A 25921-nucleotide genomic window follows, 5' to 3' on the forward strand; every position below is an offset into this window, starting at 1 on the left:
AATTGATACCGTAAATGACTGGGTATTAGACGCCCTTTTTTCCCTCATATTTTGATGCAAAAAAATGCCTGCGTATAATACCCAGTAACAATTTTTTTAACTTTTTTTCTGAGGTCGATTTTAAGCCGAGAGTTTGTTTAGATTTATGTAGAAAGGGATGTTACTCGCGTCATATTGATCGAGTATATACGAGTTAAAATGGCAGTTGAAGATCGGGATACGGTATATCGTAAGATGTTTATAATTTAAACAAACATATTTTTCGATTAAAGTTATTCAATATTATTTTGAATAATAAATTGAATTGAACAATAATTAAACTTGCATATAAAAAAGCGAAGTTGGGCACTTCAAAATATTTTTTGTCAGTTGTACGAGAAGGTGTGAAATACTCGACTCAGCCTTTATCCTGTTTAACATACCAATACCACATACTGTTGCGATAATGGTCTTGTTTTTTCGCACTTTGTCACATTCTTTATTCTTTTCTGTAGGTGTTGACATTTTGAGAACAAACCTGTACAATATAAGGTTTTTGCATAACTTAACTTATCATTCTCGACAGTTTATCATTGTATGGTTTTAAAGATAACCGTCGCCATTTTCACGAAAAAAATAATTTTTGTCTGACAACAAAGATGGTGGCCGAAAATGCCAGACAATGACATCTTTTCTATGCGTCTTTTAACCAAAAACATAGATTAAAAGTTTTTTTCTTGGACTTTTCACAGATTGTTTTCCCTGCGTCTAATACCCCCTAACGTCTTATACCCAGTCATTTACGGTAATCAAAGAATATATCAAATATACTTAAATGTAGTAATATATATACAGATCATAATTGATAATCAAAGAACATATCAAATATACTAAAACATACAGACATAATCCTGAAACAAAACTAACTCTAAAATATAGAAAATACACACATACATAAAACAAATATTATGTAACAAAACCTTGTCACAATTCTGCGAACAGGCAGTGGTTTGAAAACTGGCGGTCAGTGGAGGTCAAGGCTTAGTCTTAATCATTTTTAGCTCGACTATTCGAAGAATAAGGAGAGCTATTCTACTCACCCAAGTGTCGGTGTCGGCATCGGCGTCACCTCTTGGTTAAGGTTTTGCGTGCAAGCACACATAGGTTAATATCTCAGCAACTACTTGAGGTATTGCATTGAGACTTGATACAATGGTACTCAACCATCCAACCTACTTGATTAACCAAGTTAGATAACTCTAGTTTGCATTTAATGGAAATAATTGCCCTTTATTATTCGACTTAGAAATTCTGGTTAAGGTTTTGCGTGTAAGCACACATAGGTTAATATCTCAGCAACTACTTGAGGTATTGCATTGAGACTTTATACAATGGTACTCAACCATCCAACCTACTAAATTAATCGTTAGATAACTCTAGTTTGCATTTAATGCAAAATAATTGCCCTTTATTATTCGACTTAGAAATTCTGGTTAAGGTTTTGCATGTAACTACTTTTAAGTCAATACCTCAGCAAATACATCATGTATTGAAACTTTACACACAGGCTCCCAACCATTTAACCTTCTTATTTAATCAAGTAAGATAACTCTATCTTTCATATTATATAATTTTTGTCCGTTTATTATGCGACTTAGAAATTCTGGTTAAGGTCTTGCATGTTAGCACACATAGGATAATATCTCAGCAACTACTTGATGTATTGCATTGAGACTTTATACAATGGTATTTAACCACCCAACCTAATTGAATAACCAAGTTAGATAACTGTATTTTGCAAATAATGGCCCTTTATTATTACACCTAAAAATTCTGGTTAAAACATTGCATGTAACCACATTTATGTTAATATCTCAACACATCATGTATTGCATTGAAATCTAATCTAACAGTGATCCATGCATGTTTCGCCAAAACTTTTCAATCCTTACACTGAAAAGCAGCGGAATAGTCCAGCGCGCTGTCTCTGTGACAGCATCATGTATTGCATTGAAATCTAATCTAACAGTGATCCATTCATGTTTCGCCAAAACTTTTCAATCCTTACACTGAAAAGCAGCGGAATAGTCCAGCGCCCTGTCTCTGTGACAGCTCTTGTTTCTCCTATTATCATATAAAATAAATTGACGATGGATCGAAACTTAATTTTAAAACAATTTGGTTTTCTCAAGCATAATTGCCAAACCCTGCAACGAATGACACAAATCGTGCGCAAAACCTGATGATAACGTGGAGGTAGTAACCTCACACATTTTCCCGAAAGGGTGTTCCAAAATTAACACACTTGCCAGGTGTTCAAATTTTCATTACTGTAGCATATTCCTTCATGAGTAAATACCGTAGATCGTTGATGCGCTTTTCCCCCCAGAGTTCTTCTAAATTTTTTCCAGAGTCCATTTCAAGACCAAATATCTTTGTTTACATTCCACTTGCTACTCACATCGATTGATCATTTTAGTTTTAATGGCAGTAAAAAATCGGGGAAGGTTAGCATCAGCAAATAACAATAAAATAAAAGCAGTTAATTATGAGTTGTACAAGTTTAAATGTAGTATATAATTTTGTATTTAAAACAAATAGACATGCACCATGTGAAGTGGCATCATTGTGCAATGTCGATACGTGAAGGCGTAAAAAACTTCCTTTATATCTACCTTTTGACCGCGGACTTACGTTACCTAAACCTATAGTAAAAACTGTTGCAATGACAGTGTTGTTTGACTCATTATACCACGTGTTTGAAATATTTAACTTCGGTGTTGAGAACATTGAAGGCGGTACAATATATGGCTGTTCCATATACAATTCATGTCGACGACAAATAATTTGTGGGCTTTGCAGAGAGTGAAATCGGGAGGACAGATTAAAATCATTGTTTATTGATTACTTAATACATTATTGCAATTAACTATTTATGTGCTGTGTACCGATGTTATTTCAATATATTTTATCATTTATGGTTTTGTGTTGTAATATTTTGCTTTGAGAATAGTCGGACCCGTGGGTACTATAGAAAAATGAAATGCTTAAAAATCAACCTTATTCTTTTAAAAAATGATAAAGCTTAGTTGGACTTATTCATTAAATGTACTCTTTCAAGTTAATACATTTTACTTATCATATTAACTCAGAATGCGGTGTTTAAAAAAAAAAGTGTGTGCTTTTAAATTAAAATATGTGAAGAAGCAAGAACACTAAAGCGGGCGGAAATGCCCCTCCAAAACTGTCAAAGTGAAAGTTTTCGACTATGTCATTATAACATGTAAAATATGTTTGACCATCTGTTTTAATATGCCATTGGTATTCTTACATTGTAACATTTAGATTTTTCACTATAATTCTTCACTCTTCAACATTTGAAGTTTGCATGGTCTTTTCCCATGCCTTTGTACTTGTAGAGTCTGCACAGATGATAACTATAATCAATGCCAAGTTAATGCTGATTTGGTTTTCATCCCCCTCCAGGTTCTTGATCATGATCGAGAATGTTTTGCTGTAAAGGAAAAAAAGTTGTACTTTAAAACATTTCTTACTAATTAGTATTGATGATTATACTGGCATACATATACAAAATAAAATATGAACAATTTAATATTTCTCCACTGTAGCTTAAATACATTTAAATTCATAATGTTTATCAAAGCTGTGCAACTGATGAAATTTATCGATACATACAAATTTATAATGTTTATCAAATCTGTCATCATCATCATCATCATCATCATCATCATCATCATCATCATCATCATCATCATCATCATCATCATCATCATCATCATCACCACCATGAAGACCACCACCACCACCACCACCACTTGATAATTGAATACAGGGTGTTTATAAAAACAAAATCTAAGTCCACATTATCTTTATCAGAAGCAGCTGGTGCCTTGTGGACAGACATGGATGTCAAATCTGCTCTAAAGGATCCAACATAGGATTAAATGCAGGCTTGAATTCTTCATAACCTGTTGTTGATTTTGTAATATTCAGTCATTTTCCTGCCTGAAAGAAATTATAGACTTCTGATTGTCAACCAGCAGAAACTTCCACCATAAACATCCAAATGCTCAAGTACTATACATTTTGTACTAATATCCGTGTTGGCCAAGGTTGTGGGGTGGAAGGCATAAATATGTAGTTGTTGTGCAATTACGGTTGATAATGATTCCAGACATTTCAGGGTTTTGACATAATTGCCAAGACCTACACCAAGCAAATGAGTTTTGCTAGTGTCCTCAGCATTCGTGGGTTTGAGCCCCAAACCATCCACAACTTTTACTTAAACAGGTTAACTTTGAAAATATGCATTTTGTAAACAAATAACGGATATATACATGTATGATGGTATGTTAGATATAAGTCGCGTACCAAAACACAATTAAAATGATTATAAAATGATTCTAAACAAAATTCTAAGTTCAATTTATATTTAACGAATATTCATGAGAAAAAAATCACAGAGTTTCCAAATACTATGATGTAGAAATTCCATCATTGACCTATGAATATAAGCGCGAAAATACATTATGTATCTTAAAATAGCAACATCTGGTACAGGCGGAATACGTCCGATGTTAATCGCGATCTGTTATGGCGAGTGGCGGTATATGTTACCTGATGTTACCCGAGTTGTATTACTTGGCTAATACCTTAAGTGCCATTTATGATTGAATAATGTGATGTAATCATGTTGGTAAAATTACTATAATACCAGCGTGCATGATGACACTTTCTTGAGAGTTTTTAAGTGCTTAAAACAACTGAAAATGAATGCTGTTAAGTGTTTTTAGGGAGCACCCTCTTTAAACAGATTTTATACTGAGAACCAAGTAAATTAGAAGTGTGATGTGGTTGGACAGGCAGGCAGACGGGCATCAAACATTGGTTTTCGCCCATTAACTTAATTAACCTACCATTGATGGAGATATAATAATGAAAGTTGGTATTTAAAGGGTACTTACATAGCTTATGTGAAAAACTAGCTTGAGATGGCTTTTGAGGTCGTCAGGGTCAAGTTCAAGGCTACTGTTACTATACAAATAAGGGATACAAACAAATATTCGAACGTTTGGTATTCAAATGTCAAAATCAGTATTTGATTATTCAATTTTTTTTGTTGAATAAAAAGAATAATAAACCTTTTGCCTACAACTGTGTTGTTGTGAATGAAGATCCTTTGTGATGACAATACACAATACAGGCATCATATAATTTATGACTATTAGAGACACTGATGATATCGTCAGGAACTATAAACAGTAATTTTACGATAACTGGCTTTAATACATTAGTGACATCAAACAAAGGCTGGGCTATTTAAAGCAGCCAGGAATGCCCTTTACTTCATTTAAAATGGTAAAGAAAAAGAAAATTTATCTCTGTTTTAAGTCTTCATTTGAAGCCAAATGTTGCCTTTTGAAGAAGCATTACGTCCTCTCACTTGAATTGGTTTTGTCACCAAACTAAATTAATGGTATGCTTAAAAGAGGAAAGGCTGACTCTTGTTGATTATGGTCAACGTTAAAGTTTTAATTTGCACTAGGATATAGTTCTAGGCTATTTTGATGCAAGAACAAATGTGATTTCTTCTTTAGTTACAGCAATAATTTTTAGATATTTATAATTTCTAAATGTGGTAGTTTCATTGATCGTTTCTCTCTACACATTTTTCAAATGAGGCAATATTTTTATAACCAAATACGGTATGTTAGAATTTAGTCTGAAAATTTATTAAATTGAGTGGATGCCTCTATTATATCCTTTAAAACAGTTACGATACTTTTATAAGCTACTGCAACTTATAATCCTAGAGATTGATAACTCAATTATTATTCCTACAATGTTGAATGTTCACCAACATATGAATATGTTTCTAATTCGCTGGATATATAACCTTTGGCCTGATTAGAATGCAAATTTCATAATAATTGGAATAGTAGAACATTATATGCATTCGTGATGAAGTCAGGTCCATCCTTCTGCCATTTCCTTTGAGATTTATCATGTAATAGTAATGTAGCTCACATAAAAGATTGAACTCCCAAAAGGCACAACTTCACGAAATTTGTTCATTTCTCTGAATCTATCTTTTGGTAGTGACAATATTTCTTTCTTGTATTTCCAGAGAAATGATTTTCTCTAACTCTCCTTGGAAATGTTCTTTTTCCAGAGAAAAAAAATAGATGAGTGTGAAGATTTTCTTGGCTATTTGCAGCCTTATAAGTAGCCTTAATAAATTAAGCTTTAATTGTGTGCACTGCAATTGCCATTCTATTTTTATTACTGGCCATTCCAGCAGTGTTGATGTTTAAGTGAACTTCAATTTTTTTAGAAATATTTAGACAAATCATCTATTGCCTACATTAAAGAGGGAATTAAATTAAGGACATTCTGCTGATAAAGTCATAAATGGAAGAGATAAATTAAGAGAGCAATGATTTTCAGCTCAGTTAACAACTGATAAGGTGTCTTGACACTCAGAGTACACTCTGATTTTGAGGACTTTTTCAGTTTTTATCAGTATGTTCAATTCATTTACTTTGCATTGCCTTATGGTGTATTCTGGTGTACACTTCTGATGGATTGTGTGAACAAAGGTGTAATCTGATAGTTAACAAGGAATAGAAAAATCAGCCTCTTTTGATCATTTCTCTAGTATAGAACATTACAATAGATATACTGTGATTTTGTGGTTTAAAACGTCAAATATATACCATTGTCTAGTGACAAAATGGATCAGCAATCCATGAATTATGCCCAAAAGGCTTTAATGTAATGATACTGACTGTATATATACTCCACAATGCTCTGGTGTCACAGTCACAAGTGTCAGACTGGGGGAGCAGTTGTATTGGAAACTCTTGTGCAGACTATTACAGCACTATAAGTAGAGGGACTTAAAGCATCAAGTGCATGGACATTTATGTCTCATTAAATGTTACTACCATCTAATTACATAATAAGATTGTGAGCAATTCCCGGAAGGATTGATTCTTTGCATAAAACTGATATATCTTTGGACAAACCTGTGTAAGCTGTGTGATCAATCAGTTCAAATACTTGGACAGTGATATTTGATTATAATCTACATAACGTTCCTGGGGTTTTGGGATTGAAAGGAAGAATATAGCTCTGGACAAACCTGTTTGGGAGTGGGAAGACAACCCAATTCATATATCATCACTTTTATTATTATCTGCCCTTGTTTAGGTGTCAGGTGAGGCAGTGAGCGGTCGGATGGGTCGTGTGCGAGCCCGACTCAAGAATGTGGTCATCACAGGCATCATCCTCTGCTGCTTCCTTTTCCTCTGGCTCGTAGCTGTCTCCAAACAAGGTAAGGACCAGAAAGTCACACTACGTAATTTTAAATAGCATATTATTTTTTAGCCTGAATATTCGAAGAACAAAGAGAGCTATTCCACTCAGCCTTACATCACCAGCTGCATTTCGTGCTTCACACATTGGTTAAAAGTTGTGTGCAAGTTACTGTTAAGATCATTTATCTCAATAACCACTTGATGTTTTAAATTGATACTTTAAACATGGCTTCACAGTCATCACATGTAATAAATATGATAAAACTTATAGACTTTATTTTTCTTGGAAGTTTTGTTTTCAAGTACCATTAAACTCCGTTCCAACCATCCACTTACACTGTGTTTGATTGAAACTTCACAGTCATCATAAATAGAACATTCAGCTAGTTAGGTTACTCTTGCATGGTTTATGTGAATTATGGCCCTTTTTACTTAAAGCTGCACTCTCACAAATTTACCGTTTAACTTTTTTTTATTTTTTGCCTTGGAATGAGCAAATTTGTGCTTAAATATCTGCATACCAGTGATAAAAGACTGCTGACAAAAGATCAGATCACAGATTTTCATATTTATGTTTGAAAATTAATGTTTTATGGCTAAAAGCGTTACTTAGGGTTTATAAAAAAAAATGCATAAAACATCAATTTTTGAACCTAGATATAAAAATCTGCGATCTGATTTTTTGTCAGCTGTCTTATATGACTGGTTTAAATGCATTTTGGAATAAATTGGCTCGTTCCAAGACAAAAAATAAAAAAAAGTTATCAAAACGTTCTATCTGTGAGAGTGCAGGTTTAAAACTTGTGGTTAAAGTTTTGCGTGCAATTTTAAGTACCATTTAGTCCAAATCTCAGCAACCACTTGATGGGCTCGATTAAAATTTGAAACAATTTTTATTGCTTTACAGTTTTTTATTTGGAAATAAAGTGTGGTAAATCACTATTAGGAGTGTTAAAACTAAGATACTGACAGCTGGAATTCTTCGGCAAATGTAAATATACATGAGCGAATCCCTTAAAAGTTGATTTTGATAGCATTTTGGAATCACATCTTGTTTTTAGAAAAAAAGAGTTGAGGTTATAATAGCATTTTGAAATCTCATCTGGTTTTTTAAGAAAAAAGAGTTGAGGTTATAATTGTGATAGCTTAAGCCGCGTTGCTGGCATAACGTTTTTGACCTTGACCATAACTCAAAATACATAACTCAAAGTTATTGTAATGAAGCTGAAAGTTGATGATCATGTAGACAGAGAAATTATGCATTTAGTAGGGCCCATAACTGTGACATTAATAAATGGTAAGTTTTGGCCCTTTTTATCAGAAAAAGTAAGGAACAATTTAAGAGCGTTGACATCGGCTTGTGGTCCTTGTATTTTTATTTTGATTGCAGTTTCCAGGTATCGAATGTTTCAAATCAGTTTCAAGTTTTCATCAGTCCTTTCCTCAATCATCAGGGCTCCCTCGAGCTCACTGGGCTGAATTTTTTTGGAGAGAAGTGAGGAGAAGTCAGATACTAATCGTAACACCTTTGTTGAGATTAAATCCTGTAATATAATAGTAGAAAACTGTTTACATGGCCTTCTTTTGTTTTCAGTCTAATAACCACATGATTAAAGCCAAAACAACTAATGCTTTTTATAGGCCATATAAGCTTCTGGTGAGTTTCACATCTCTTAGATCAATAAGAAAGATACAGAAATTGCCATGAATACAAGAGAGATTTCTAATTAAAATGCATTATTCAGGTGTTGCTGGTTCTTGTGGTAGTTTTGAACACCACCAGCAAGCAATCTCAGACAATGTGAGATTTAAATTAACATAATATTTTATGCAAGTTTGATTTTACTCTAATTTCCATAAATATAATTAAAATTTAATGTTGTTAAACTCTATATTCTATGCCACATGCTAAGTTGTTTTTCTTTCGCTTTTATTCCGAAAAGCTTCAAAAAACGAACCTGTTTTTTTTATGAGCAACCACTTCATTCAGTTGAAATGTGTTGTAACAACATTTATCAAGCAGATGAATTTGAATGTTTTCATTAAGTTTTCTTTTCACTTTGGTAATTAACGAAAAAAACACTACAAAATATATCAACAAAATATAACAATAAATGGTAATTTACTGTAATGAATTATTTTGCATTATGTATAAAAAAAGAGTATAATAAATCACCACCTGACATATGAGGCTTTAGTCAGAGTTTGAGGTAACATTTTTGGCCATTTAGTGTTCTCTTACACATACATAATGAAATGAACTACACATATATTGATAAATATTCTAATTGTGAATATGAAATGATAAGAGTTGATAAAATATTTTCAAGTGGTCAGTTATGGTAACGATCATTTGAAGATCATTTGATCTTCAGGGTCAAAGATTTTAAGATTGTATATAATTATGGTGATTACTAATACAGCCCATATCTACAGAGAAATGTGTTTAAGTCTTTGCAAAGCCTATCGTAGTCCCACCTGCTTTATATGGACACACACATGGGAAGATGGTGGGTTTTATGTAGACTTTTTTTTAAACATAGAATAGACTTCAAACTTTTCTGTCCACCTTACATGCCTTCTACGATAAAAGCTATGATAAAAGCTACCTCATACTACATATTATGTATATACTGGTTTGTATAATACAATCATCTACTTATCGATTTGACCATTGGTCATTCCCTCCCCTCTATCCCTAGATGGTCAGTATGCGGGGCTGGTGGAGGACCGGTACATTGAGATGCAGGAGCGGCTCCAGCAGGCGGAGCAGACCAGTCGACAAAGACTGACCGACCTCCAGATGCTCCGTAGTCAGTTCAACTTCCTTGTCGGCCTCGTAACCAATAACATTACTGGCAACAACAGGTATGCAATGCAATATATAAGGAAGTTTATCAAATATGAGCTTTTGCACTGTCTCCTTGATAAACTGAGAAAATCAGATGAACTTTTGCACTGTCTCTTTAATGAACTGAGAACAACAGTTTTGGCTTAGCAGATTACTCTATAAGATAAAATAAATTGTGGTTCTGGTTCCAACCCTATTTTTTATTGGTAGGTGGGCGGCATCCAGTATGTTGTCTGATGAATAACTTTAGAAGCAATTTTCAAATCATCACCAAATAGGGTCAGAATCAGGGCTTCTAAAAACCGGCAATTTCCTGGTCTGGACCGATGTTCACCAAGCCAGACCGATTTCAGTTTCAAAAAGTGTAAAAAAAAAATTGGTCCGAAATTTTTTCATTTTTTTTTATTTCGGTCAAAAACGACTAGGCCAGTAAAAGTTGCAGAAATTGTAATACACAAATATTCATGGGTCGTTGAAAACTACCCCCAATAGGTCATAAAAGTGTCTTAGTTACCATGTGACTAATGCGACCAGCTGCTTTTTACGGTACACTGATCACAATTAAACAAACTATGTGTTAATTGTGTGCCTGCAGCTATCCTGATTAAGTGTGAATATGCTATGTCGTCGTCGTCGATCATTACATGATATATCTGTTTGTTGATTACCAAACTGTTAAATTTAAATTGTTCTTTTAAATCGCATATGTCATTGTTAATCCGAACCAAGTCATATATAGTATCAACAGCGACATGCTTGATTAACTACATAGTCTGAAAGCTTAGTTCGCCGCTTACGTCATTTTAATTCGCAGTAATGAAAAAATCATTGTTGATATCAGCTTGAAGGCCCGATTACAAATCTAGATATATATTATTATTGAAGAGGATCAGTTGAATACTGACCCACTGAAGATGCATTAAGCAAATAAATCATAATACTTTTTCACATTTTGTCGTCTGACCGCTTTCCGACAGCCACAGTTATTTACAATCGCAGTCGTTCTTATTAGAAACGCCGCAGAACTGGATGAGAATCTAATTTGAATTATACTTGAATCAATGACTATCTGAATCGGGTATGCGGCTCTAGTTACCTGTTGGGAATTGCGATATCGGGAAAAAATATGGACAGAAAAGACATCGCGAAAATGTGTGACATTTCTAAATAATCAGACTTTTGAACAGGCCTTTTTTGGGGGGGAAGGGGTCGCCGCGTCCAGACCGATTGTGGCCGGGTCCGGACCGATTGAGGTTCCAAAATTTTAGAAGCCCTGGTCAGAATGTGTATGGGCATAATATCTTGAACAAGTTCGATAACAAGCCATTTTGCTTTAGTCACTTTAGAGTAATCACCCTTTAATTATTAAAAGTACCTAGAATCAGTCTTTGTCGATCAATAATTTAAGAAACCTTTGTCCATTCATTCCAAAATTTGGTCAGAAAGTGCATACTTTTCTTATTCCATAACCAGCCATATTGCTCAAGTCAGTTGAGAGTTATTGCCCTTTTATTATGGAAATTACCTACAAAATCTACCGATATTACTTAGGATTTTTCCTATTATTTTCAAATTTGGTCAGAATGTGTATGGACATAATATCTGAGACAAGTTTGATAAGCACCAATATATCTTTTGTCCCTTTGACATCACCTTTTAATTATAGAAATAACCTAAAAGTGGTCTTGTCCTTTAGAAGCATTTGTCAAATCATTACCAAATTTGCTCAGAATGTGAATGGGCATATTATCTCAGACAAATTTCATAACCAGCCATATTGCTCAATTCACTTGAGAGTTATTGCCCTTTAATTATAGAAATTACCTAAAAATCTATTTCTTTTTAAAGATTTTCCTATTATCACCAATTTTGGTGTATGGGCATTATATCTCAGACAAGTTCAATAAGCAGCCATATTTCTTTAGTCCCACAAGAGTAAAGTGGTTGTCTAATCAATTCCTTCAGAAGTATTGTCAAATCATCACCAAATTTGCTCAAAATGTGTATGGGCCTAATAAGGTCCTCAAACTTGGTATGAAGGTTGCTAATAACCTGCAGATGACCCCTATTGATTTGAAGTCAGCAGGTCAAAGGGGACAATGACCTAGAACATCAAAACCTGGTCTGATCAATATAAAGAGAATGCTTGAACCTATATCCTCAAACTTCCTGGAGAAGTTGGTCATCCCCTTTAGATTCCTACCGCAGACCCCTATTATTTTTTTAGATCAAATATGAAGGCCACTAGATTGACCAAAGTTATGGTCTTCTTTCAAAACAGTTTTATCCCATGCTGAACGGAAGGTATCAGGAGGGGTATATTGTTTTGGAGTTTTCTGTCATTCTGTTTTTCACATTTTTTACCATATCTTGGAGAGGTTTGGTCAGATAATGTTCAAACTTGGTCAGAATGTTTTCCTTGATAAATCTAGACCGTTGGTCACACAGGGTCAAAAGCTAGGTCACTAGGTCAAATCATAGAAAATCTTTGGAACACACTATAGGCAAAATATTTTATCAAATATTCATAACACTTTATCATAATGTTTTCCTTGATGAACTCTTGGACAAATTTGAAGTTGGGTCACAGGTAATAAAAATTAAGGTCACTGGGTCAAATCATGTTTTGTCTGAAACCATATCAAAACCATATGTTGGAAGTGATGGGTTAGATTATGTTCAAACTTGGCCAAAATGTTCCAGTTGATCAAGTCTTAATTGCTTATTTTAAATGATTAATAACTAAAATGTTTTGCCTCATTTTACCATTGTGATATTATTATTATTATGCCCCCCTTCGAAGAAGAGGGATATTGCTTTGCACAGGCATGTCGGTCGGTCGGTCGGTCGGTCCGTCCGTCCGTCGGTAGACCAAAGCTTGTCCGAGTGATAACTCAACAATTCCGGGACATATAGTCATCAAACTTCACATGAAGGTTGGGCCTGATCAGTAGATGACCCGTATTGATTTTGGGGGTCATCGGGTCAAAGGTCAAGGTCACAGTGACCTTTAATGGTAAAATAATTTTAAAGCTTGTCCGAGTGATAACTCAACAATGCCTGCACCCATGGCCCTCAAACTTGACATGGAGGTTGGGCCTGACCAGTAGATGACCCCTATTGTTTTGGGGGGTCATCAGGCCAAAGGTCAAGGTCACAGTGACCTTGAATGGTAAAAGGTCGTCCGAGTGATAACTTGACAATGCCTGCACCCATGGCCCTCAAACTTGACTTGGAGGTTGGGCCTGACCAGTAGCTGAACCCTATTGTTTTTGGGGCTCATCGGGTCAAAGGTCAAGTTCACAGTGACCTTGAATGGTAAAAGGTTGTCCGAGTGATAACTCAACAATGCCGGCACCCATGGCCCTCATAATTGAATTGGAGGTTGGGCCTGACCAGTAGATGACCCCTATTGTTTTTGGGGGTCATCGGGCCAAAGGTCAAGGTCACAGTCACCTTGAATGGTAAAAGGTTGTCAGAGTGATAATTCGACAATGCCTGCACCCATGGCCCTCATAATTGAATTGGAGGTTGGGCCAGACCAGTAGAAGACCCCTATTGTTTTTGGGGGTCATCGGGCCAAAGGTCAAGGTCACAGTCACCTTGAATGGTTAAAGGTTTTCCTTGTGATAACTTGACAATGCCTGCACCCATGGCCCTCAAACTTGACTTGGAATTGGGCCTGACCAGTACATGACCCCTTTTGTTTTTGGGGGTCTTCTGGCCAAAGGTCAAGGTCACAGTCACCTTGAATGATAAAAGGTTGTCCGAGTGATAACTCGACAATGCCTGCACCCATGGCCCTCAAACTTGACTTGGAGGATTGGCCTGACCAGGAGATGACCCCTATGGTTTTTGGGGGTCATCTGGCCAAAGGTCAAGGTCACAGTGACCTGGAATGGTAAAAGTTTGTCCGAGTGATAACTCGACAATGCCTGCACCCATGGCCCTCAAACTTGACTTGGAGGTTGGGCCTGGCCAGAAGATGGTCCCTACTGATTTTAGGGGTCATTGGGCTAAAGGTCAAGGTCACAGTGACCTGGAATGGTAAAAGGTTATCCGAGTGATAACTCGACAATGCCTGCACCCATGGCCCTCAAACTTGACTTGGAGGCTGGGCCTGGCCAGAAGATGGTCCCTATTGATTTTAGGGGTCATTGGGCCAAAGGTCAAGGTCACAGTGACCTTGAATGATAAAAGGTTGTCCGAGTGATAACTCAACAATGCCTGCACCCATGTCCCTCAAACTTGACATGGAGGTTGGGCCTGACCAGTAGATGACCCCTATCGTCTTTGGGGGTCATCAGGCCAAGGTCAATGTCACAGTAACCTTTAACGCAAAAAAGTTAGCAAATCTTCTCCCACTGATATCTCAACAATGCCTGAACCTATGATCATCAAACTTGACATGGATGTTAAGCCTGATCAGTAGATCACCCTTATTGATTTTAGGATTCATAGAGCCAAAGGTCAAGGTCACAGTGATCTTGAATGGTAAAAGGTTGTCCGAGTGATAACTCAACAATGCCTGAACCCATGGCCTTCAAACTTGACTTGGAGTTGCATCTGACTTGTAGATGACCCCTTATGATTTAAGGGGTCATTGGGTCAAAGGTCAAGGTCACAGTGACCTCGAACGAAAAAAACTTGTCTGTGTGATAACTTGACAATGCCTGCACCCATGGCCCTCAAACTTGACATTTAGGTTTCTGGTGACCTGCTGATGACTCTGGATTTTGAGTTCATAGAGTCAAAGGTCATGGTCATAACACACTCTATCCTCACACTTTAATGGTCATATTCTTAAAACTGCCTTAACGGCAACAAATCAGCTGTCATTACGGTCCATGCATATTTCATTCAATTGTCCATATAATCCTGACAACATGGCGCTCAGGGGGGGGGCATAATGTTTGACAAACATCTCTTGTTAACATATTGGTTACCACTTCCATTGACCTTTGAGCAGCTATCTGTGCAACTTTCCTTGCCCATATCCTTAATTTTATACAGTTGAAGCCTGTTAGCTTGAATTAGCTTGACTTATTAACCTTTGCACTGGCATGTGGAGCTATTGTTTAACTTGTGTTACTTTATCTTTGATCTTAAAAATTCCAACATAACTCCAAACATTCAGAAGTTTATATCAAGTGAAATACATCATGATCAAATGTCCTTGTGTTTTTTCTAAGGGTGTACAATGTGCATCATCATGTTAATCCTTTAGGAGAGAGAAATTTCTTTTGCAAGGCTTTCGCTGCAAATATACTGTATAGAAAATGCATAAAATAAATGAACATACCAAATTGCTAAATTATTGGGAAACAATAATCCTTAGGGTTTTAAATGTCAAGGAGAATTGCAACATGTTATCGTAAATTCTGTACATTTTTGGAAGCATTAGCCTCGAGACACATACTATTGGTGAGATATTTTTCCGGAAAACATCAGAATTGCCACCTCTTTCAAACAAGTTCAGTGTTTCAATTAAACTAATAAGTTGTCAAAATGTTGATAGCGCAGACTGCTGTTGCATTTGAAGTGTTTTTGTGCTATGAAATATCCTTCCCATAGGACTGAAATGTGACTGAATGCTGTAATCTTCATATTTATTAATGGAGGAAAATTGACAGGCAAACGTTAGCTGGTGCATTATTTCCCACTGAAATGCCATTAGGTTACCCATAATATTGTTGGCATAAGGCTTGGTATATTTTCAATATTCAACTAATCCCTTTATCAGGATGTATATACACAACGTCTCATTACTGAAATGGAATGGCCACAGCTGAAATACTGGTTTGCCGTCAGTATGGGAGAAGATTTGCCAAGTGATAATGCTTTTTCATTAGGCAGGCACTGATTAGTTTCTAATGTAAACAGATATCCATTATCTAAATTCCAAACAACACGCTTGCAATTTGTTGCTTATTTTGAACTAGATACTATGGAAATAATATTTATTTTCAACTTTTAATTACTGAATAATTAATTTATCCACCTCTGTATAGAATTAACCTTTTAAAACAGGTTTTAATATACTAGTATAGTGAGCTTAGCTAGAAAACCTGGAAATAGCCTTACACAATCATAGTTTCACCTCTCTTATATATATTGCTTCTTAGGTAATGCAAAACATATTGTCTCAATTCACTGTCGATTCCATTCTGTCAGTTTCACACAAACAAGAATACCATTCTATTCTAAATTTTGTAAATAATGAATATGGATGCTTTCTCTTGTTGACAGCAGTGACATGGGGGAGTTTTCCCACATCATGCGTGAGAAGGGTCAGAACTTCAGTGATGAACTTAGTTCCCTGCACCTTCCTAGCATCTTCACCTACCTGCCTCACCTCACTGGACACCCAGAGAGCCTGAAACCAGTCTATAAACTCTCAAGGAACAGGTTTGGAGGTATGTTTGGTGTATCATGTGTTGAAATAATGGTTGCATATGAATACAAATGTGTTTCAAATGTAATTTTCACGCACGATAAATCCATTTATATCTTTCCAAAAGTCAAACACTGACTTCATTAAATCAAGTCTTTGCTTACATATTAAATGTTAGATTGAAGGGTCTTATTTTTATTCCCTGCCGAATCGAGGGATAAAAAATGAAGAAATGAAGAGAAAAAAGGCTAATGAAAAACTTGCAAACTTTCAGCGTCCCTTGTGCTTGGCATCCCCACGATCCGCCGGGAGAAAGTCTCGTACCTGACCCAGACGGTGAGCTCGCTGATTACAGGAATGACCAAGGAGGAACAACAGATGTGCCTTATCATTGTATTTGTAGCTGAGGTCAGTGATTGGCTGCATTATATGAAGAAACTGTTGAGAGACATTGGGTCGATTGTTAAACTTTTGTTGAAAACTAAAACTAAACAATTTGATACTGTGGTCACATATTCAAATATAAAGAAGTACAGCTATGACAGTTGTCTCAAATCTTCATAAAATTACAGCAGATCAAAAGTGTATCCATCAAATTTCTAAAAGATTTGAAAGTATACAAAGATCACATTAACAGCGTTGTTAAATGTTAATAAAGTCCTGAACAATGGGCCCAATATTGCAATGAAATGTTTTCGGAAAATACTTAAAAAAGTAAACTATTTCTTAATCAACTTTGCTAAATGAACTAAAAAAATGTTGAAGCTAATAAATTACACTCCTTATGTTTGTGGTAGTCTTTTATTTTGAGATAAGCTGTAGTTTATGGGGTACTGTATGGTTGGTCAGATAAGAGCAGGAAGTTAAGCAACGCACAAGGATGTAATAATTCATTTGAAAAAAAAATAGGCTTTTCTTTTGTGTACATTATCATATATGAATAGATTAAGCTGACAGCTCTTTTAGGCATTCAAATACCATAACGCTTTAAACAAATATTTGAAGTACATCCTCATACAAAAATGCATGGTATGCTTTTTTTTATTGAACTATCTCTTATCAGTAACACTAAGATAACAGTTTGGTTACTCCCATGAAAGAATATCAAGAAGGCATTTAACAGTGATATCATATCAAGTGTTTTACTTAATCAATTTGTTTATTGCATATTTTAAATCATTCACACAGGTACAACATCATTGAAATTGATATTCAGAGTATACATTTTTAATTCCCCTTATCACCTTTCAGCCCTGGGACAAAGCCTATGCGGAGGAAGTTGGTGATAGTCTGAAGAAAGAGTGAGTATATTGGCATCATTCAGACAACTCTGGAAATAAAAAAAACCCATGAAATATCATGATAGAGCTAGAAATTTTATTGGGTTAATGAAATTAATATGGTCTAAACATTGAATAAGAAAAAATAACTATATTGTTTAAGTCCTGTAAGTTGAAAAATAACATGAACTGTGACATTCAGTAAATGGGCCATACATGTGCCAGTATGACATGTACTATGACATGGTGTAATGGGCTATACATGTGCCAGTATGCCATGTACTGTGACATGGTGTAATGGGCTATACATGTGCCAGTGTGACATGTACTGTGACATGGTGTAATGGGCTATACATGTGCCAGTATGACATGTACTGTGACATGGTGTAATGGGCTATACATGTGCCAGTATGACATGTACTGTGACATGGTGTAATGGGCTATACATGTGCCAGTATGACATGTACTGTGACATGGTGTAATGGACTATGCAAGTGCCAGTATGACATGTACTGTGACATGGTGTAATGGGCTATACATGTGCCAGTATGACATGTACTGTGACATGGTGTAATGGGCTATACATGTGCCAGTATGACATGTACTGTGACATGGTGTAATGGGCTATGCATGTGCCAGTATGACATGTACTGTGACATGGTGTAATGGGCTATACATGTGCCAGTATGCCATGTACTGTGACATGGTGTAATGGGCTATACATGTGCCAGTATGCCATGTACTGTGACATGGTGTAATGGGCTATACATGTGCCAGTATGCCATGTACTGTGACATGGTGTAATGGGCTATGCATGTGCCAGTATGACATGTACTGTGACATGGTGTAATGGGCTATACATGTGCCAGTATGACATGTACTGTGACATGGTGTAATGGGCTATACATGTGCCAGTATGACATGTACTGTGACATGGTGTAATGGGCTATGCATGTGCCAGTATGACATGTACTATGACATGATGTTATGGGCTATACATGTGCCAGTATGACATGTACTATGACATGATGTTATGGGCTATACATGTGCCAGTATGACATGTACTGTGACATGGTGTAATGGGCTATACATGTGCCAGTATGACATGTACTGTGACATGGTGTAATGGGCTATGCATGTGCCAGTATGACATGTACTGTGACATGGTGTAATGGGCTATGCATGTGCCAGTATGACATGTACTGTGACATGGTGTAATGGGCTATGCATGTGCCAGTATGACATGCACTGTGACATGGTGTAATGGGCTATGCATGTGCCAGTGTGACATGTACTGTGACATGGTGTAATGGGCTATGCATGTGCCAGTATGCCATGTACTGTTACATGGTGTAATGGGCTATACATGTGCCAGTAAGCCATGCATTGTGACGTGGTGAAATGGGCTATACCTGTGCCAGTATGACATGTACTGTGACATGGTGTAATGGGCTATACCTGTGCCAGTATGACATGTACTGTGACATGGTGTAATGGGCTATGCATGTGCCAGTATGCCATGTACTGTGACATGGTGTAATGGGCTATGCATGTGCCAGTATGCCATGTACTGTGACATCATGTAATGGGCTATACATGTGCCAGTATGACATGCAGTGTGACATGGTGTAATGGGCTATACATGTGCCAGTATGACATGTACTACTGTGACATGGTGTAATGGGCTATACATGTGCCAGTATGACATGCACTGTGACATGGTGTAGTGGGCTATGCATGTGCCAGTATGACATGTACTACTGTGACATGGTGTAATGGGCTATACATGTGCCAGTATGACATGCACTTTGACATGGTGTAATGGGCTATGCATGTGCCAGTATGCCATGCACTGTGACATGGTGTAATGGGCTATGCATGTGCCAGTATGCCATGCACTGTGACATGGTGTAATGGGCTATACATGTGCCAGTGTGACATGCACTGTGACATGGTGTAATGGGCTATGCATGTGCCAGTGTGACATGTACTGTGACATGGTGTAATGGGCTATGCATGTGCCAGTATGCCATGTACTGTGACATGGTGTAATGGGCTATACATGTGCCAGTATGCCATGCATTGTGACGTGGTGAAATGGGCTATACCTGTGCCAGTATGACATGTACTGTGACATGGTGTAATGGGCTATACCTGTGCCAGTATGACATGTACTGTGACATGGTGTAATGGGCTATGCATGTACCGTAGTCGCTATAATGTACATGTACTTCCAATTTATCCATCATTTGTATGCTCCGACGCTTTAAGAAAATATCTGCAACATATTCATCTTCATTTGCTGAAGTTTTCTGAAGATCGTTTTATAACTTTTTTTCTCTGTAAACGAAAGTTTGAAATAAAACTTTCCAGACAGCCCATCATATTACTGTAACAGATGCAAGAAAAAACAACAACATGTGTTGGAATAACATCAAAAGAATGCTGTAGTAGTAAAATGTTTTGGAGCAATATATGTGTGCGTCACATCCATCCATCTCGATCTTTTCCAGGCCAAATCTTTCTCATTCATGGTCAGCTTTTAAAATTACTAAGCAGAAGTGACTACCATAGCATTAGGATGTGTCAAACATAATACCTGTGTTTCTACCTTAAAGATCAAGGTCACAGCAACCTTCTGAACTTAGTATGTTTTGCTATATAAGCCTTACTGATAATAGTTTGTACCAGATTCATATCTTTGTCATACAAGGTCAAGTTTTTAAATTATTTGGCACTCCAACACTCAGATTGACACAATTTCTGTTATAATGCGCCAATGCTTTTGTCAGGTGTAACTTTATACCTGCAACATCATTGAATAACCAGTTGTCATGGCTATATCATTTATTTAAGTCATTTTCCTCCATTCCGTATCCATTACCATTTCTCTCTGTCTCAGACTGTGTGTCAATTGATATGCTCATGCCAGTAATTTATCAATACATTTAAGGCCAACAAGAGTTGTTTAAGGACTGGATACTTAAAACAATTGTGTACAACAGCAATCTAATTTCGGGTTTACTAAGTCAACCTGAGGTTTTTTTAAACAAAATAGTATATACTAGTATATACTAGATGCCTGGATCCTTCTGTACTTCTGTCATCATCATTTGTAAGCTTGTGGCTATTACAAAGGAAGTAAACCAATTGGTCAGACATTGCTTAGGCTAAGTATTTATTAAGTTATATGCCCTTGGATTAACCCAGAAAAATGGACCAACATTGCATTATTCTGTTTGCCTGATAATGTTTTGTTGTAAATAGTCCATTTATGGTTTATTGCAGTTTTTCTGACAGTATGGCCAGTGGTCTTCTAGAGGTGATATCTCCCCCATCTGAGTACTACCCCGACCTTGACAATCTCAAACTGACTTTCGGGGACACCAAGGAGAGGGTCAAGTATGCAAACCATATACTTATGCATTTAGCAGGCAATAAACTGTACATTCTATACTCTCAGGATATATTTTTTATACTTCTAGCCTTATATTTTGGCTATGCTGACATAAAATCAAAGTTTTATTTTTGTTTACAAACATATCAATCTTTTTCCACTTATTCACACTTATTCATTAGGTTTAAAGTATGTCTTGTCATTTCCAGTATATTATTTCTCAAAAACCTTTTAAGATACTCTTTTCATTCAAGATGGCGTACAAAACAGAACCTTGACTTCACATTCTTGATGCTGTATGCCAGGACACGGGGTTTCTACTATGTGCAGGTCAGTTCAGTATTTCTTTGTTAATGTCTGTTTGAAGATTCCTTACTTTAACTGTACCCATGTGCTTGCTGTTGGTTGTCTGCTTCCACCAAAATGAATACATATAGTCACAGGAGAAAATGTGATTGTGTTTTAATAGTTTAAGTTGTTGTCAAATGCTTTTGCATACAAACATAGTATTGTCTATTTTCTCGTGTGCATGAAATATTTACATATTGAATCGGATATATGCAATGATAGAAAGTCATTGTGACTATAGTGATGACTACAGCTATGTTCTGCCTTCCTGCTTAAGATTCTATATATTATAATAAAAAAATATAATAACACTGACAAAAATAATACTGTTTAACATTAAACTATACAAAGAATCAATTGTGTTTATTACTTTTGGATACCTTTTCTTAACAGCAGCATGGACATTCCATTTCTAGCTTTGATTGTAATTAAAACCAGCATGGCTGCTTTTGTTTCAGTTCAATATTGCCATACCTCGAAACATTATGTTTGCTTTACATGTGTGACTCAAATTGTTTTAGCAAGCCAGGTTTTCCATTTCACAGACTTGTGCTTGTTTTAATCACTGCATCAAAGTTCATGATCTGCTTCATTTATGGCCTCACAGTAGGAAGAAAAAGTTTTTTTCATAATAAGCTTGTCTGATTTTCAAAGACCAGTATGCAATGCAGTGGATGCAAATGAAAACTTTGGCCATAACGTCAGAAACAACAATTAGCTTGTCTATTTTTCAAAGGCACCTGTATGTTTTTATGGTCATAGTTTTTGTGTTATTGTCTTGTTAGCTTTGGCGATACTAGCCATGATTCAGAAGCCATTCAAGATATTCAAATAAAGCTTGGTACATATGTTGCCAGAGATAATATCCACATACACAGATGTTTATCTCGAGTTTTTTACCCTATTATATAGAATATATAATCTATTGACAAGAGGTTGAACATGCATTTTGCATTTCTCAAAAAAGTGAAGTAAACAATGTACTGTGAAATCATTCATGTTCGAGGGACATTCATCAAAATAAATATATTTCTGCATTTGGAGATGTGTTCGCAAAAAACCCAAAATATGAATTTACCTTACTAAGATCATGCTGTGTGCAATGCTGTTCACAAATAAATATCCAGTTCAATGGAGTGTCATAAGTTTTAACTTAATACATTATTTTGGAATGAAATTCACTACTAAAATTGGCAAAAGTCACCCGACAAGATTTGTTTTGGGATTTTTCGGCCAATGTTTTTTTAAGAACATCAAGCAATTTCATTGGCTGATGACTGCCCATGCTTAAAATGGCGACTTTGACAAATTAAAAGTGCTTAAAAAATTGGTGTATTGTGCTTTCGTTTAGAATGCAATAGTTAGAAATGTGCATGCAATGTGAATAATTTATACTAATTATTTACAGCGTATAATATTTGTCTGTTGGTTGATAGAGGTACTTTACAAGAACTATTATCCTATGCCAACTAACATGTGCGCAATTGGTGTTCTATTCCTTGTCAATAGATAATATATAGGGTAAATAATTTGAGCGAAACCCATGTGTGCACATGTACAATATTTGGGCCCATTACCTGCTTGTGGCGATTGGTTGTTTATTTGTAACTAAGTTAAGAAATAAGCAAATTAATAGAACTAAAAGTTGGTATGGCAATACATGTATTCAATATTCTTTCGTTTGGTGTGCTGTTTGTATGTAGCTTTTTGACCCAAATCATATTTTATGATTTCAGTGATGTACCTAATAGTGGTAACTCCATTTGCACTGACATAGCTGCTTCCTCGTTTTATTTTTGCCATTTATTGTTTGCATGGTAGTTGAATTTTAAGTTCTTTTGTTATATATTCTTGTTATACCTGTTGTTTTTCTGTTGTATTAGTCTTAGTTCTTACTGTTTTATATGATGTTTTATGAATTTGATGTGGCGCTAAATAAGATTAAGGCCTCCCTTGAAAGTTACCGACTTCACAAAATGATATACTATATCCAGATCTATCCGCATGTCATTGTCCAGAGAATATCATGTGACGAGCAAATCTTTACATTGGACTTGACAGTTACGAATATTATATGAGGGTGATTTGATGCCATGTCAATTCTCACAACTATTGTATGCTTTCTTTCACTCACTGTATCACCAGTTTTAGTAACACTAAATGTTGAATCCCGTTAAGGCTTTAATTTTACTGTGACTGTTGATGATTGTTTTCTTATAGTGTCTTAAGGAAACAAAGAATTTTGACTAGAAATCAAACCTACTTTCCATGCAACTTTGAGGCTCAATATCTGTAATGTGAATTTAATGTTGAGACCCTTCTAACAATATTGGGTGTTCTCTTTTCCATTTTCTTATCCTGATTGGTATATTTCACCAAATATCAATGTTTCGGAAACTTATTGTTATTCATCCAAATGTTTATTTCTGGTATTTATGATATATCTGTCTTTTGATTCCTTTATTGAGTACAGTTTATTAAAATGGGAATAGTTAAAAAATGAGATGTATTTTCGTTTTATTTACTAAAATGGTAGCGTAAGGTAAAAAACCCCATTTCATTTCTTCAGCAAATTAAATATTCTGAAAATAATAATTTGTTTGTTACCTTGGTAAAATGATACATATTCTTTATTCACTATAGAATTTAAATAACTCTTAATATAATGAAACAAGATACTCACTCGTTTCTAAAGTCATTTTCACTTGATTGGGAAGCGTGAATTACATTCATAAAAAAGCTTTTAGTGAAATTAAAAACGTTTATTTCCCGGTTCAGCTTGAAGATGATGTAGTAGCCAAGCCCGGATATTTCTCGATCATGAAGACATACGCTGACCAACAGAAGAATAATGACTGGATACTGCTGGAGTTCTCTGCCCTTGGATTTATTGGTAAGGACTGCCGTCTGGGAAAAGTGTTAGCAGAGTGTTGGGCTTTATTTTTCACAATGATTTTTGCCGGAGTTATATGCCCTTAGCTTTATAGGTAGAACTTGATAACCTCCAGATCAAATGTTCGGTAATATTGCGTGATTACTCAACTCCTTCAGTTACTTGATGAACTTTTACAGGCATACCATGAATATGATATTTCAAAATTGTCATGCTGTTTATTTTGAATGTAGCGTTATATTGCACTTAAATAATTTCTTTGATTCACTCCAATTTCCATTTACAATTAATTGAAAACTCTTTCTTTAAAATTTATGAGGATGTATTAATATCAGCAAAGTAATTAAATACTGAGTAAATGGATACCAAATATGTTTTTATACAATATTGCCGAGTGTCTTTCATGAAATGCCTAACATGGATATCATGTTGACATACAATCATAAATGAAGAAATAAATTTACCATGTAATTACAGAAATATAAATGAGAAACTACCTTATTAATTTACCATTATATGATGCAAAAAACAGCAACACCATTCAGTGTTATAATTTGCTACTTACTGTAAGCTATTAATTTAACATAAATTGAACACTGGTAAATGTTTAACATGAAAATACGAATTAAAAAAAGATATACTCAATATTTTTTGTATATATATATATATTACGGTAGCAAATGAATCGATGATTGCCTGTGAAACATTAAGATGGGGAATTACATTCATTAACATGAGAAAGGTCATAGTTATTTGTTTACATTATTTTGGCCTTTTTAGTTAGTTTTAGGCACATACATATCTCTTAAAAGTTTTTATGGAAATATCTCATTATTTCAGGCAAGTTGTTCAAGTCGTCCCAGATCCCCGTTATTGTGGAGTTTTTCCTCATGTTCCACAGGGATAAACCTATAGACTGGTTACTAGACCACTTCCTCAGTGTAAAAGTATGCAGTCCCGAAAAGGACAAGGTAAGCAATCTAATTACCGTATTTGTTTCTGTCAAACACAGTCGTATTTTGTCTGTTTGTGGGACATAGACAATGCCTAATTAAGGATTGAAACGAAGGATTGAAACTTGAAGCTTATACCAATCTAAACATCATATCAGCTCCCATTATGTTTCCAGCACACCTGCTGACTTCTTTTAAATCAAGAACTATGTTAGGTTACACAAAAGAAATATAAACGATGCAGTGGGTAAATTAGACATGTTACACATTTTTTGGGGGTGGGGGAGGGGGTAAGAATTTTATAATGACATAGGTTAAATATGTGAATATGTGAATTATGTACCATGGGCACATTGGAAAACGTCTAGCGGGAGAGATAATATCATAGCGATCAAACCCTCTTCTTTTCCTGACTCAATTTGAAGAAGACAGAAAATCACAATCTTAAAACAATAATTAAGTATTGACAACATTTATCTAAAGATT

The 25921-nt window shown here is 35.6% G+C and overlaps 1 protein-coding gene across 6 annotated transcripts in view; it reads left to right on the forward strand.

Annotated features, from left to right (window-relative positions):
• LOC128227606 (alpha-1,3-mannosyl-glycoprotein 4-beta-N-acetylglucosaminyltransferase B-like) overlaps positions 1–25921 on the forward strand; it is a 51537-nt gene that overhangs the window by 16707 nt on the left and 8909 nt on the right. For all 6 annotated transcript variants that reach the window (XM_052938301.1, XM_052938300.1, XM_052938303.1 and 3 more), the window contains 9 exons: positions 7213–7336; positions 10022–10187; positions 16420–16586; positions 16839–16972; positions 17816–17865; positions 21133–21246; positions 21496–21571; positions 24368–24482; positions 25323–25453. In XM_052938301.1, coding sequence (XP_052794261.1) covers positions 7240–7336; positions 10022–10187; positions 16420–16586; positions 16839–16972; positions 17816–17865; positions 21133–21246; positions 21496–21571; positions 24368–24482; positions 25323–25453 — 1050 coding nt within the window. In that variant the 5' untranslated portion in view covers positions 7213–7239. The remainder of the gene's footprint in view (positions 1–7212; positions 7337–10021; positions 10188–16419; positions 16587–16838; positions 16973–17815; positions 17866–21132; positions 21247–21495; positions 21572–24367; positions 24483–25322; positions 25454–25921) is intronic.

This window comes from Mya arenaria, chromosome 3 (genome assembly GCF_026914265.1).
Source record: "Mya arenaria isolate MELC-2E11 chromosome 3, ASM2691426v1".
NCBI classification, from domain to species: domain Eukaryota; kingdom Metazoa; phylum Mollusca; class Bivalvia; order Myida; family Myidae; genus Mya; species Mya arenaria.